Source organism: Madurella fahalii (genome assembly GCF_045866475.1).
Source record: "Madurella fahalii IFM 68171 DNA, scaffold_6, whole genome shotgun sequence".
Lineage (NCBI taxonomy): Eukaryota > Fungi > Ascomycota > Sordariomycetes > Sordariales > Madurella > Madurella fahalii.
Window position 1 is genome coordinate 4,096,636 of NW_027263976.1, and position 13,862 is coordinate 4,110,497.

The following is a 13,862-nucleotide window of genomic DNA, read 5'->3' on the forward strand; positions in this document are numbered from 1 at the left end:
TCAAGCGCCAACGACGCCGACCCCGACCGAGCATTTTTCCTCCTCCATGCGCCTCACCATCTCCCTCTCCCTCGGGCTCCTCGGGTTCGCGTCGATCCCCAGGATAGCGCTGATCCTCGTCTTGTCCGGCTTGCCCTGGACGCCGTAGACGTGGTCGTCGGGGCTCCCAATGGGAGTAATGGGAGTCTGCGCTGCGATGCCGAGGTTGGTGGTCGGGCTCGTGCCGGTTCCCCGCCATGCCTGTTCTAGCACGAGTGGATTTGCGCCGGCACCATAGTCGGCGGCGACCGCGGCCCAAAAGGATGCGCGATGGGCATTGTAGACGGCAGTGAGGCGCCCCATGTCGACGGGGTGGCTAGGGGCGGGAGGGGCTTGAAAGCCCCCGGACGACGGCGGTGGCGGGAGCGCAGAGCAGTCTAGGCGGAGCGGGCCAGGGCCATGGTGGTGCGGGCCGCCGTCCGGGCCATGCGCCGAGTGTGACGTCGCGGCATTGGTGGGTGTCATGGAACCGCGGAGAGCCGCCGACGTCATCAATGTCGCGCTATGGGGATGAGACTCGTGAAGAGGCGTAGGGTAGCCACGGGACGCTGTTGGAGAAGCGGTACCGGTTGAGCCCGAGGCACCAATCGAGGCCAAAGCAAGAGTCATCGACGTCGGCTTGGGCAGGATCGTCGGCAGGCGTGGTGATGTGTTGGTGGAAGCGGTTGCTGACATGATACTGGGGAGCTGGATGCCACCGGGACTTGCCGAGCCATACGACCCCGCGGATCCAAGGGGTGAGACAGACCGACTCGGCGCGTCACCGTGCTCGTGAATCGGCGAGGGTATCGTGGCCTGGAGAATTGGCGAGTGCCCGCTGTTCGAGGACCCGGATGACATGGAAGTCGTGCGCTTGCGGCGGTTGCTACCGTGGCTGAGCTGGTGATAATGTAGGCGACATGCAAGCTCGGTCTTCTTCAGATGCGCGGCGATATGCTTATACGGCATTTTCTGAAGACGTGTCTGGAGGAGGTAGATTTCCTGGAAATCATGACCGTCAATACTCACATTCCGTTGCATCTGCCAAAGATGGATCATAGATATCCCTACCTCATCTTCACTCCATGCCCGCCCTCCTCCAGTCGAAGTTGCCTTCCTGTTCTTCGTGACACCATATTCGTGGCGGTCCATGGCGTCCGATGTGGGCGTGTATGGTAGGGGCTGCGGCGTCATCTGCATAGCGGGAGACATGGTGGCCCGGTTTCCAGGCGTCTCTGTTTCCCGACTGCTCAACTTGCCACGAAAGTGCTGCTGTCCAGTCCAGCTGTCCTACCAGGCGGTATGTCCCAAGAATCGAAAGGTTGTGCAAAAAAGGTTACGTAGTGCGTAAAACTAAAGGGCAGAGCTAGCTGCTTCAAGAATCGAAGTCTGTTCGTTTCGGTATTTGATCGTGCAAGAGATCGGAAACTCGGGAGTTGACAGCCCTTCAAGGGTGCTGGCGGGGGCAGAGCTGCTCCTGAGCGTTTGCTGAAGGGAAGCGAGTGACCGGTCGTCGAACAACGAACCAAAATACGCAAGAAACGAATCGACAAAAGTTCGGCTGTGCGAAGGGAAGAAGTATAATAAACCAGATTATACCGTCCTAGAATGGAAATTATCTCTCTCCAGAAATGAATGTAGGCAGCCAAACTAGTTGGGTAAAACGAAAGAGTGACAATGTTAGCTGCGAGAAGAGAAATAAGAAAAAGAAAGGGACACACACGCAACAGCGTAGTGATGGCTGAATGAGATATCCACAAGTAGCCCTTAGTGGGTAACGAAGATAAGAAAAGAAGAAGAGGCGAAAAGGCCCAAGGTGGGGGAGAGGGGAAAGGTAATGAATAATAATAATGCTCACTATTTGTTGCATGACGTCCGGCTGGAGGCTCGTCCCATTCCCGGCAGGCTGACCGGGGTGCAGCCACACCACAAGCTCTGAGGCCTGTTACAGACCTATGTGGAGACGCTTTGGGGGGAGGGGGGAGGGTGGCCAGGATGATGGTTACACCGTAGGGGATAACCGCGCAGGGGTGTCAACGGCCATGGGTCCTCGGGATGTGGCCCGTCAACTCAGGCAAGCAGGCACTGGGGCCGCTGCCGAGGAAAATAATGGAGAGGCGGACCTGGGGAAACCCAAGAAGCATGATGCTGGACTGATCTGCGCGCACTCGCGCGCAGTCGTATTTGGCCGTTGTTATGAATCGGAGAGGAGCAGAAACCCGCAACCCCCGTCCCATCAGGGGAGTTCTGGACCTGCGGGAAACGGACATGCATGTATCGAGCCACGGGAACCAAGGACCATCTCAACAGCCAAGACAGCACAACTCCAGATGACGGGTCTGGCATAAGTCATGAGCCCAGAAGCGGCAGAAGAAAAACAAAACGGGACACCCACGGCTGTGGAGACACTTGGGTGGTCTTGCACCCGCTGCATCAGCGGTCCGCAAGCCGCAGCCTGCACCTGCCCGTTTACGTTTTGTCTGGTATCTCGAAGCGCCGACTTGGAGACGGAACCCACAGACTTGGGTTGGGCCAGGGCATGGGCATCCAGAGGGCCGGCGGGGAGAGGCGCATCCGCTGTCGTCCCCCCTCGCCGTTCGTCCCTGGGTGTGCTGCACAGAACCCGATTCGGGCAAGCGATGGGATTGTTCAACATATCCGAGGAGTGCGCCGGGTCGGGCGAGATGTTTGCCGCCTTGGGGCCCATCGGGCGTTGGCCAGAGACTGGAGGGGATTCGCCGGATCGAGGGGCTGACGAGAGGGGACTATCGAGCGACTTCGAACTACGGCTTGCCGGGTCTGGTGCATCGCGGGCCGTGGGCGCGGAATGCAACCGGAGAGGGGTCGCATGAGGGTAGTTCGAAAGTACCCTTTTTTTTTTTTTTTTTTTTTTTTTTTTTTTGGACAGGAGGTCTGTGTCTGACGTTTGACACGGGTGTCTTGTCGCTGGTCGTTCTCGCTCCGAGTGTCACAAAACTGGCCTGATCCCTGCAGGCCGGCTGTCATTGGCTGCAGCATCCTGGTGCGCCTCCTCTGAGGCTCTTGCAAGGGGCCCTGCTACCCCGCGCTTGCATTCCTTCACCAAGCAACAGCGCATCGCGGCCCACTGTCGAGTTCCCAATCCGTTCGTTTGGTTTGACAGTGTCCGCAGTCGAAACGCGGTGTTGTTTCCACCCAATCGTCGAGACCGACAGCATCACCAGGACCCTCTGCGTCTGCACAAACTCTCGGCCCGCCCCAGAGACCTGGCACTCTGCTGCAGAGAGTGACGGCCGCTCTGGGGTGGCCGGCGGTTCAACGAGCTCCTCCAGTGGCCACGCACACGGCGAGAGGGGCGCACCTTCAGGGGCACAACAGGGCAACGAGCCGGAGGAGTTGGGCATGTCGCACCACGGCCTCCCTGGGGCGTGCATCCCAAGTCCGAAGAGAACGCGCGCAGGACGCTGCCGTTGAAGTCCAAAACTGGACCATCGCGGACCCGTCGCATTCCTGAGTTTCCGATCGATCGGGGTGGTGGCAGTGACAGCATGCGATCTGGGAAATGTTCCCATAATGCGAGACTGCTATTGCAGGGAGCATGCGCCAGCGCTGCCCCTGCTGCAGGGCTCCGATCAGTTCCGGCCCTGGGTGAGGAATCCTTAAAACTCGCTAAGCCGTTGGCGCAATCTCAGCCGTGTGTCAGGCCTTGCCGAATTGGGCCTCCCCACACAGGCCAGACCGCCCCGCAACCGCAACCGCTGAGCAGTGCTGTGCCGCAGCAGGACCACAACACGACCACAATGGGGCATCTCGCCACTGTCCCCGCCGGGCAGCCATCGAGATGGGGCCCCGGCCTACCGTCGCCGGCCCAGCAAACAATTGTCGAAACATTTTCCAATTGAGCAAGACGTCCGGCCCGCCAGGCTGATGCAACCAAACCTTATCTTCGACCGCTAGCCCGCAGCTGGACAGTCCGCCAGAGAACGGAAATCCTGATTGTCGGAACTGGTTGTTGAAGAGGCAGCGAAGCCGGGGACCTCGAGCCCAGGACTTTACACCTCCACCGACGCCGCATCTGTTTGGTTTGGAGATTTGCCCCGTCCGATCCACCAAGAATAGGATCAATTCCTCCAAACGGCCTGGGGAAAGGGTCCGACAGAGACGGGAATCATGGGTGCAGGACGGCTCCCGCGCAAACCTCCAAACAGCGATCAGAAACGGCGGGAAAACTTCAGCCGTTTCTCCTCCCGTCTTCGTCTCGAGATACCTTTGCTGGCTCCAAAAACAGTCTCCCCGGATCCGGAGAGGAATCCCCGGGCTGGACTACAGTTTCAATAACTGCCTGGCCCATTCAATAATTTTTTTTTTTTTTTTTTTTTTTTTTTTTTTTTTTTTTTTTTTAGCCCTCTGTGTAGGTCCTCTCCAATCCTTCCGTCTCAGGGCGCGTAATGGCTCGAAGTGGCGCCAACTCGACCACAAGCTGCGACAGCACGGCGGTTAACGATACCCCACAGAGCGCCAACGTTCGGGCACGCACAACCCGACGGTGAGGATTTGTAGTCACTGGGATTCGCCTAGCGATGAATGCGACTTCGGCAATGCAACCAGCCCTGATTACGGAATGTAGGGTGAGTCAATCGTCTCGTAAACCTAACCTAACAGGAGCTTCCCTAAAGTAAAAGCCTCTCTCGAGTCTGCCGCCGGTATGGAGACTGATCCAGTTTGACGCTGAGGAACAGCCATTCCCGGAAAACCCGTCCCTCGTCCCCCGTCTCTGGAGAAGGCTTCTAGACGACTGTCATAGGATCGTCCTCTTGCTTTCGGGTCATCATCTGAACAAGATCACTTCCGCGCTTCCCTTGCGCGCTTTGACTGAGGAAGATCTTTCCGTGGAGCATCAGGGGTCGTAGCAGGAAGGAATTCGCGCCAGCATGATTGTGATCTCTGGACTGAGCGCTGGTGATCTTCGACATGACACTCACCGACTTCGAGAACGGGGTTTGCTTTGCTCCCACTGCATGCAGGTTTCTGGTACTCTCAGTTCATCATTTCTCTGTGGGAGGAAACCGACATGGCTCTTCTTCCCGGTTGTCAAGGGTGGTTGGAGAAACCACGAGCCGGGTACTCGGCCTCGCCGATGGCCGCATTCGCGGCAGATCCTGTGCCAATTTTATGATTGAGTTATTCTTTGCTTGTTCTACGCGCCTTCTCTCGCAATGGCCGTCATGTAGATGTGCCCAGACATCCGGGCGACTGCTCGTTTCGTCTTGGTCGTCCGATCTCGATCACCTAGGCGGCTTGGACATCCGCTACGCACCAACAACATCTGGTGCGTACTAACCCGTCACGTCCCGACAGTTTGTTGACTCTCCTCCATCTTAGTGCGTTTGCCTAACCGTGTTGTTTGCCCGCGTTGGCGCCATCTGGCTCCTCTTTCTCTGATTTTGTGGATCCTTTACCCGCGAACTGGCTGATGAGAGTGATGATTCGCGTCGTCGCCGACTGCCGCGGCCCTCTGCCGAGTTGCATATCCTTGCAACAAACTTCCTCGCTATTCCCCGTTTCTAACAGCTACATGCGGGCAACGCGACTTCCGCGACCCCGTGGTCAATCAAGTTGCGTACAGTAATGGACAACATTCCTGCAAGAAGTGGGTCGTATCTTGACCCAATGGGTGCCTCAGGGCCTTGAGCGCACGCACCGCGTAAGATTCTTGAGGTTGTATGTACCTCCGCTTTGGTGTTGCATCAACAGCATGCCCACCAAAAATGTCATCTCGGCAGTGGCTTACACGCACGTAAGGACAATGCGTTTAGTGGGTAAGGCAGCTCCCGGCGAGAGGCCATCCCTGTCCTTGCCGCAGATAGGTTTATGGGGACATGTTGTGGTCACCACACTTGCCGTCCGCAGATGCCGAGGAGTCAAAGAAAGCCAGATCACCACGATCGGCCAGACCAAACCCGTCTCAACCATTGTCACCGTACAAGAGAGGCCATCCTTTCACCGCTGTGGAATGGTTCAGACGCCTTCTAGAAGAACTCAGACAGCGGATGTCCGTGAGCAGGGACGGGTGGGAACAAGAAATGGAACAGGATACGAGATGATGAACACGTCATTAGCGGTTCTGGTCGACGTTGCATAAAGCGCGCACCATGGGATTCAGTTCATTCCTGTTTAGACTAGGTCACGATCGCCACGAATGTTCCATCTGATGATGGCATGGTGCGGTAGGAAGATTCGTGTGGAGTATTCACCGAGGTGCGTGTAGACGCAGTTGGTGCGCAACCGTGCACCGAAACCCACATTCCAGTCCATTACAGTGTCTACACGTACTTTGTCATGGAATTATTGGCAAGGCAAGGACAGCACTCGACTGCCTTTCCGTCTTGCTTTACTTTCTGTACGTATTTTCGGATGGCATCATCACCGATCCAAACCCAGATGTGGAAGCGGGAAGTTGCCAAGAATGGGAAGGGGGGAAGGATCAGGGGTCCAGATTCTCAGATCCGGGGAAGGTCCAGGACAGGGGTCATGTTCCGATTCGATAAGCGAGTCCCACCTGTCCCAAGACCCGGGCGAGCCTACCACAGGACACACAGACACAGACCACACCATCTTATGTGCAGAGCCGCGACCGTCTCAAACCCGACGTTGACAAAGCTGGAACTTGGGTTGTTTCAGCAACCTTCCCCTCCCGCCAAAGCCAGCTGCTCCAGAGGACACGCCAGGTTTCTGTGTGATGTGCACCCAAGCGGTTACTGGCGTGTTCCGGTCGGCTTGAGCACACGGTGGAGAGAGCAAGAAATTCTCAAGCACATCCGAGGCCCTGTTTGTCTTGGGATGCGGCGCCAGCGGGTTGTTAGGCGGTGACCATCACTTAATCCCATCTGCGGCCCGGGGATCATCCCATCGTGGGCGCAAGAACAGACTCTCGCACTAGTTGACACCTGAGCCAATATTTTTTTTTTTTTTTTTTTTTTTTTTTTGGGGGGGGGGGGGGGGGGGGGGGTTGGCGGAAATCCTCTGGAGCACGCGAGATTCATTGTTAGCGGACGATTATCATCCATGTAAGCCGTGTCATTTGTGTCTGCATTCGCTGTAGTAAAAGTGCCCGCTGTGCTATGGTCCCTTACGTCGAGATGGGTCTGCCAGGCAGTCGCAAACTGCCTTTTGTTGTTTTGTTCTTCAGCAGATCGTTCACCGCCCAAGGAAACGGCGTCGTAAACCTGGTTTTGTCGAGACGGCTCGCTCCCGTTGTTTGGTGTTTGTGTTGTCGTTGAATCCGAGCTCGCAGATCAGGAAACACCAAACTCGGTTTGTTCAATGGGCCGAGGTCGAGCCGCGAAGCAGCATGTGTATTGGCTTCATTCGAGGAGAGCGGTAATTCGGTGATCGGAAATAGAGGATGAGGATCAAGGATCGAGCGAGGATCGAGGATCGAGTTTCTTTGCACTCACAAACCCTGCAATTACAATCTTGCCCGGGATTGTGACCGCCAGGATCTCATCTTTTTGGTAAGATTTGGCGGCAGCAAACCCCCGGATCGCTCACAATCGGTTGTCGCCAGATAGCCGATGTTAAGCAAGAAGCCTGATGGAAATTGGATGCGACGGATGAGCCCATTCCCAGTCCGAGCGGATCTTGGACACAGACGCTGGTCCTGCTTCGGACGAACGCCCGCGCTCGGCCTACCGACGCACCCGGTAGTGGCTTGGCTGGGGACTAAGGAGCGGCATTTTCGAATCCGGCGATGTCTTGTCTCGCGCACCGGAGTCGAGGTGTCGCCGCGGCCACTTTGAGCGAGCTGCAGATAGATCTGCCTCCATCATCCAAATCCGGGCCCAAGGATGTTCGCTATCGTCCCTACGATTGAATAGTGGCCACGGAGGAAATGAGAAGGATCGTTTCTAACTGACATCTGCGAACTGGAACCTTCGGCCTGTGGCTTTTATCGGAGCATGTGTAGTGTTGGTTTTCGCAGCTGAGCGCCGGGAATAACCGAGTCACCGAGCCAGTCGAACGCAGCTTCAAGAGCTCAGCGCGCGTCACGTTCGTTGACAGCCAAATGTGGGGCGGCGCAGAGGTAATGTACAGTACTGTACATTCATGTACCAACGGCACATAGAAGCAGGACCTATAAGCTTGAAGCTGGGCCACTTTGGAAGATGTAACTCCATTACTTGGGTGTTGAATCTTGGGGTGAAGACAGAGCCAAGTCCATCACATGCAATTGCCGTGATCGGTTGTGCTATGGATGAATTCCTGTATCACGGTGCGCCCTCTGTGACAGCAGTGCAATGGCCAGCGACCAACCCTAAGCAGAGCTGTGCCGCCAAGCGCAGTAAACCCCACTGCAGAAGCCGAGGGTATGCTAAGTGTTAACTGTTGATGCCTCGGTCCCCTGCCTGTTGGGCCTCGCATATACTCTGCCACCAACACGCATCAGCTAAGAATTTACCGGCGGTGCATGCAGCAGGCCGCGCTGCCGGAGTGGTACCTGAGCTTGGAGGGACAAAGCAGACTATTCTCATCCTCACCGTGGTTGCAAACTTGCAATCCATATCTTCATGATGGGCACAGTAGACGAACTCAACCTGTGGAGTGTTAACTGGCTCCGAAGCATGAATGTGCTATCCATGGTGATTGCATGTCACGAGAATGGGTTGCGTGTGAGAGTGATGGGACCCAAAAATCAGCATTTTCCTGCGTTAGCGCTTCACTGCGGGGAAGATACATTAGCGAGGTACAGTACATGGGACTATAAGGTACTGTACATCCTCTGCGAAGGCCCCGCTCTATCGGTACTTCGAAACGATGTACACCGTCATGATACTCGAGGAGAGGCAAGAGCGAGAAGAATCGGCATGCGACACCGTATCAGGATTCTAAAGCAGATAGGAACTTTGGTCGGACCCCGTCCTCCACAAAGAGAGAGAAAGAGGGCGAAGCATGAGAAAAACCTGAACCGTTGTGAAGAAAAAGTTGCCGCCAGCGGGCCTTGATTGCCGGGGAGGGGAGGTGGTCTGTGCTCCCGACAGCCTCCCCACCCTCTCATTCCTTCCCGATCCTGGGATAACGCCAACGTTGGCCGATAGCTTGATGACTTTGATGCTACTTCATCAAAAGTACATGATCCTTGCTTTCCAGCCCAGGGAAGCATCCCCCGACAAACTAGATTTTCTTCCCGTATTATAGTAGTATTTGAGTTCATCTTGGACGATTCGCGCCGAGAACAATTACCGTCATCTGCAAGAGGCCGATTGCTATTGGAGAGGTACGCGCACGCATGACGCCTCCCCGCCAGGATCCGTGATTGCTGCCGTCCAATCTCTGCAGAGGCAAGCACAAACGCTATTTACTAGCGCCGCTTTTGAGCCAGTGAAGCTGTCAGCGACTCTGTTGCATCGGCTCCGACATCAGCGTCACCGCGCCGCCAGAAGCAAAGTGCGCAGTCACTCGTGCTCAAAAGGCTGCGCCATCACAGTCAGCCGCCAAACGCGACCCCGGGGGCCGTATCGCTCGCTGATTGGCTTCTCCCCATGCTGTACTCCTCAGCCCGTTGACTCGGCGGTCCGGCAGGACAGCCAACGGCCCGAGAAGTAAGATGTTGGCGGCTGCGAGGTGGGTAAGGTGGCTTGGGCTCCAGCCAAGACCACAAAAGCCATTTCTTCCCGGCAGCCGACTCCCGCTTCATCAGCCAGAGAACTCGCGCTTCCCACAAAACCCGATCCACCCCAAGCTCGCACCACGCGCACTGAGGTCACAGAATCCTTCTCTCCACCCCCCAGCCCCCCATTCCCGACATTTCCACCGGTCCAAGGTACTTCTGCCCGCATTCCTGAGCGGTGTCCCGAGTCCTTGCACTGCTAGTCACTTGCGAGTACTCCCTCAACTCCAACAACCTGAACCCGAGATTCAATCCATCGTTTGGGATTTATGCAGCTCCGGCCTTGACTTGGCTCGCCCGTAAGTACTGCTTCCACTTTGCATCACCATGTCTCGATGGCCTCGCCTCGAGTCTCGAATCGCCAAATTTCTTTTGCGACACTTTGACGCGTGCTGCACCGGACACGCAGCCATCCTGGCCGCGCTGCTTTGTTGCGAGCAGCAAAACCGCTCACAAATGCGGCCAAGCTGGTCCGTGGCTGTACCAAACTTCAATCGCCACGCTAAATGAAAATGTCGATGATGGGCTAGTCGGCGCGGTGCAAGGCCTAATGCCAGCATTGGTAGCAACAATGCCGCAGCTATCGCTCCTCTGGTTTCTCTTTTTCCATCGCATCTTTGCTCGACACCAAATTTTCCTCGTCAAGGGCAGCGTCGCTGACAGTGCCTTTTTTTGGGCGCATCTCTAGACCATGCATCAGTGGACAATTACGCCTGTGCCCGAGTACCTCTACTCCAACTCCACCGGGCACTCCAATGACCTCCAGTATGTACCTTGTCTCCTTGTACCTTTTCGGTATCTCGCTGCTGGCCTCGAGACACCATCCCCCTCCGCCATCTCAAGGGCACCCGCACGCAGAGGTCCCAAACCATCCCCGCCCCCCGTTCTTGTACCCCATGTAGTTACTTCCCCCTCCTGGGCCTTGTTCTGCAAACAGTTGGAGCAAAGTACTAGACCACGGAGCACCCGACCGACACACGCACGTGGGAGACGCTGGAAAACATCAAGCAGAAGAATCCCATTTCGTCCCGTTCCCTCGGTCGGCCTTGCGTCTTGTCTACCGCTTTTTTTCTTTTTCTTTTTTTTTTTTTTTCCTCTCTTTTTATTTTCCCCTCCTGACGTCGCGTCTTTTTTTGTCGCCGCCGCTGTCGCGGTCGCCCTGCCGCCGTGGTCCAACCTGGCGCTTCGTGCCCCAGGCCGTCCCCGACGCGGTCTTCCGCCGCATCTGTGATGAAGAAGCAGCGGACGGCGAACGACGTTCAATCATGGCGTTCGATGCAGACAACGTCCATGTCATCATTGCAACACCAGCAGCCGTTGCAGCCGCAGCAACAGCATCAACAGCAGTCGAGCGCGTTTGCTAACCATGCCGCTTGGTACAGTCAGCCCCCGTATGCTGCTCAGCAGCAGCCCGACATGACCCGGCGTGACCAGCCTGTGGATTATCGAGCGTACCCCACACAGGCGCCACAGCCGGCGCAGCCACAGCACCCGCACCAGCAGCAGCACTCACAGCACACCCAACACCATGCTGCCCAGCCGGCCCAGCAGCCCATGGCTCACGGTCAACAGCCGCAGGCTACACCGCCCCAGCAGCAGACACCGGCCCCAGCCCAAGCCCCCCCGAGACGGAAGCGGCCTGCCCCCGGCGCCCATCCGCCGGCCCATGCTCCTCAGCACGCGCCGCAACACACTCCCCAACACGCTTCCCAGCATGCCCAGCACGGCCCTACCCATACACCCCAGCATGCTCCTCAGCATGCTCCTCAGCATGCCCCTCAGCACGCCCCTCAGCACGCGCCGCAACACCCCCCTCAACATGCTCCCCAGCATATTCCAGCCCCCCCTCCCACTCAGCAGCAACAGCAGCAGCAGCAGCAGCAACAACAACAACAGCAACCCCCCCAAGCTGCCCAGGCTGCTCCCATCGCTCCCCAGCAGGTTGTACAACCGCAGCAACAGCAGCAACAACAACCACAGCCTCATCATCCACAGCACCCGCAGCACCCGCAGCACCCGCAGCACCCGCAACACCCACAACACCCACAGCATCATCCCCAGCAGTCACACCATCCTCAGCAACCCCAGCCGCAATCTGTGCCGGCGCCCGCTGCCGCTCCCGCCCCGGTTCAAGCGTCGGCTGCTTCTGCCCAAGTTGTCCCCGGCGATGACGCCAACACTGCACCGGCTCCGCCGCCCGCAAAGAAGAGTCGGACAAATACCCCCTGGACGCCGGCTGAGGAGCTTCGGTTGAAGCAAATGCGTGATGCCGGCAACAGCTGGGCCGAGATCGCCAAGGTGGGTGCGGCCTGAAGTTGGCGCGGAAGACGTGAGGCTAACCGAAACAGACATTTCCGACGCGGACAGAGGGAAGTGTTAAGAAGCATTGGTACAAGGTTAGTGGACCATCAGCCCAGGGTTTGCCTTTACCGCGTCGAGCTAACAACTTTGCCTCAGGATATGCATTACGCCGAGTTCGCTGAAGACGAGGTACTTGATACTCCCCCTCCCCAAGTTTTTCTCGTGCTGCTCGGGAGCTGACTTACTTCCTTCAGAGCCAAGCTTTGGCGAACGCCATTAAGGAGTATGAAAACAACAAGTGGAAAGTGATTGGTCAGAAAGTCGGCAAGCCAGCGAAAGCCTGTGAACAGTACGCCAAAGAACATTTTCCTGGTAAGTAACTCCTAGGAGTTGACGTCTAATCTTTGTGGTTGGATCATCGACACTGACCGTATGTCTCTAGAGCTGTTCCCCTCACAGAAGGGTCGGTAGTGGTGGCGCAGGCTTTCCCCATCGGGCCTCGGACTGTCTGGTGTATGAGGCATCCCGTGTTCCGTTCTTTTCTCTTTTTTTCACTTTTTGCCAGTTGATCCCTTTGCCGGCATGAAGTGCCTCCACCCCGGGGCTCTTGCACAGCATCGATCAAGACCGTACGGCAAGCCAAACCGAGGACATCGGATGCCGTCTTGCTAGTTCTTCGGCGCTCACCTGCCAGGATTTGCGTCGAGCCACAAGACCTTTGCTCATGAGTGAGACCACTTCTGAGGGAGGCGTTTGGCGCGAAAACAAAAGCAACATTGTATTGATCCATGGTCATCGATCATTGCGGCGTCCTGGCACGTTTCTTTTGCGGGTCCATGGCCTGGTTACGGTTTCATAGTCGTCCTTATCGCTAACTTTGGTTTCCCTGGACGGATACTTTTTTTCCTCTTTCTTCTTCCCTTACTGGTATGATTCTTGCTTGGAACTTTCGAATACGACGGATGGGGTTTATTCAGCGATCAAATGGGCTGGGGGAAAGCGTCCGGACAGAGATTGACCTGCACTTCTACCTGGTTCTGTTCACGTTGGGCGTCACCGTTTTATCCGACCCTGTGCTGACTCCGGGAAGGTCTGTGTCTGGTTAGGAGCTGAGATGATGTTGCCCTGTTTATGATGGGACTGTCGTTTCCTTCTGGGTTTGGACTGGCGGGTGAAATCGCTACCAGAGAGCATTGCCGCCGGGCTTGGCCCTACGGGTATAGTTCTCTTTTCCGGGTATGGATTTGCCCTTCCCTAGTTAGGGATAGCAGGGGCCTTCTAAAGTAACTGTGGGATACTGGCTGTGGAGACTGGTTAACATTCGCCGAAGGTACTATCTCCCGGGCATAGAACATCGCGGTTTCCTCTCTCTCTAAGATGTAGAACGATGCACATTGCAATGACTTGGCGCATGATGAGGTGTATTGATTCGGGTAGGGATGCTAGTCACTAGGATCTGCGTTAGTTGTTGCTGAACCGACCACCGCTAAGAGAGTTGACCTCTACTCTCGATAGTCCGATAGAATAAGCGAAGTAATGACTGTCCGGGCCTTTGAGATACCAGGTCTATTTTGACTACAATCCAGGGAGATGGTTCTCACAGCCGAAGATGCTTTCACAGGAAATTCTAGGCAAATGCAATGAGCATAGCATCTAGCAGCTGTTGTGTAATTCGCAAGCATCAAGAGGATATATTTAATTCTCGGACCTCCATCTCGGTACGTAGCTTGTCGGCAACCGACGGTAACAAGTCCTAATAGATGCGTGCTCAGCGACAAGGGGGTTGCAGCCGGAGCGGATTTACTTGCATCATCCGGACCTCGGACTGACGGGTGAGATCTACACTATGTGCTACGATCGCTGGGCTTTGCAACTGGCTTGTGCGACTAGCGACAAA

At 56.2% G+C, this 13,862-nt stretch overlaps 2 protein-coding genes across 2 annotated transcripts; one reads left to right on the top strand and one right to left on the bottom strand.

The window, feature by feature from the left end:
- On the bottom strand, positions 1 to 1,230 carry MFIFM68171_11237 (Myb-like domain-containing protein; the record flags this gene model as incomplete). Its single annotated transcript, XM_071066656.1, has 2 exons — positions 1 to 1,020; positions 1,090 to 1,230. 2 exons carry the CDS (start codon positions 1,228 to 1,230, stop codon positions 1 to 3), a joined length of 1,161 nt encoding a protein of 386 aa, XP_070922757.1.
- Positions 1,231 to 10,355: 9,125 nt separating this feature from the next.
- MFIFM68171_11238 (uncharacterized protein) lies at positions 10,356 to 12,436 on the top strand (the record flags this gene model as incomplete). Its single annotated transcript, XM_071066657.1, has 6 exons — positions 10,356 to 10,429; positions 11,047 to 11,962; positions 12,013 to 12,060; positions 12,122 to 12,154; positions 12,220 to 12,337; positions 12,408 to 12,436. 6 exons carry the CDS (start codon positions 10,356 to 10,358, stop codon positions 12,434 to 12,436), a joined length of 1,218 nt encoding a protein of 405 aa, XP_070922758.1.
- Between the last annotated feature and the right edge of the window lie 1,426 nt (positions 12,437 to 13,862).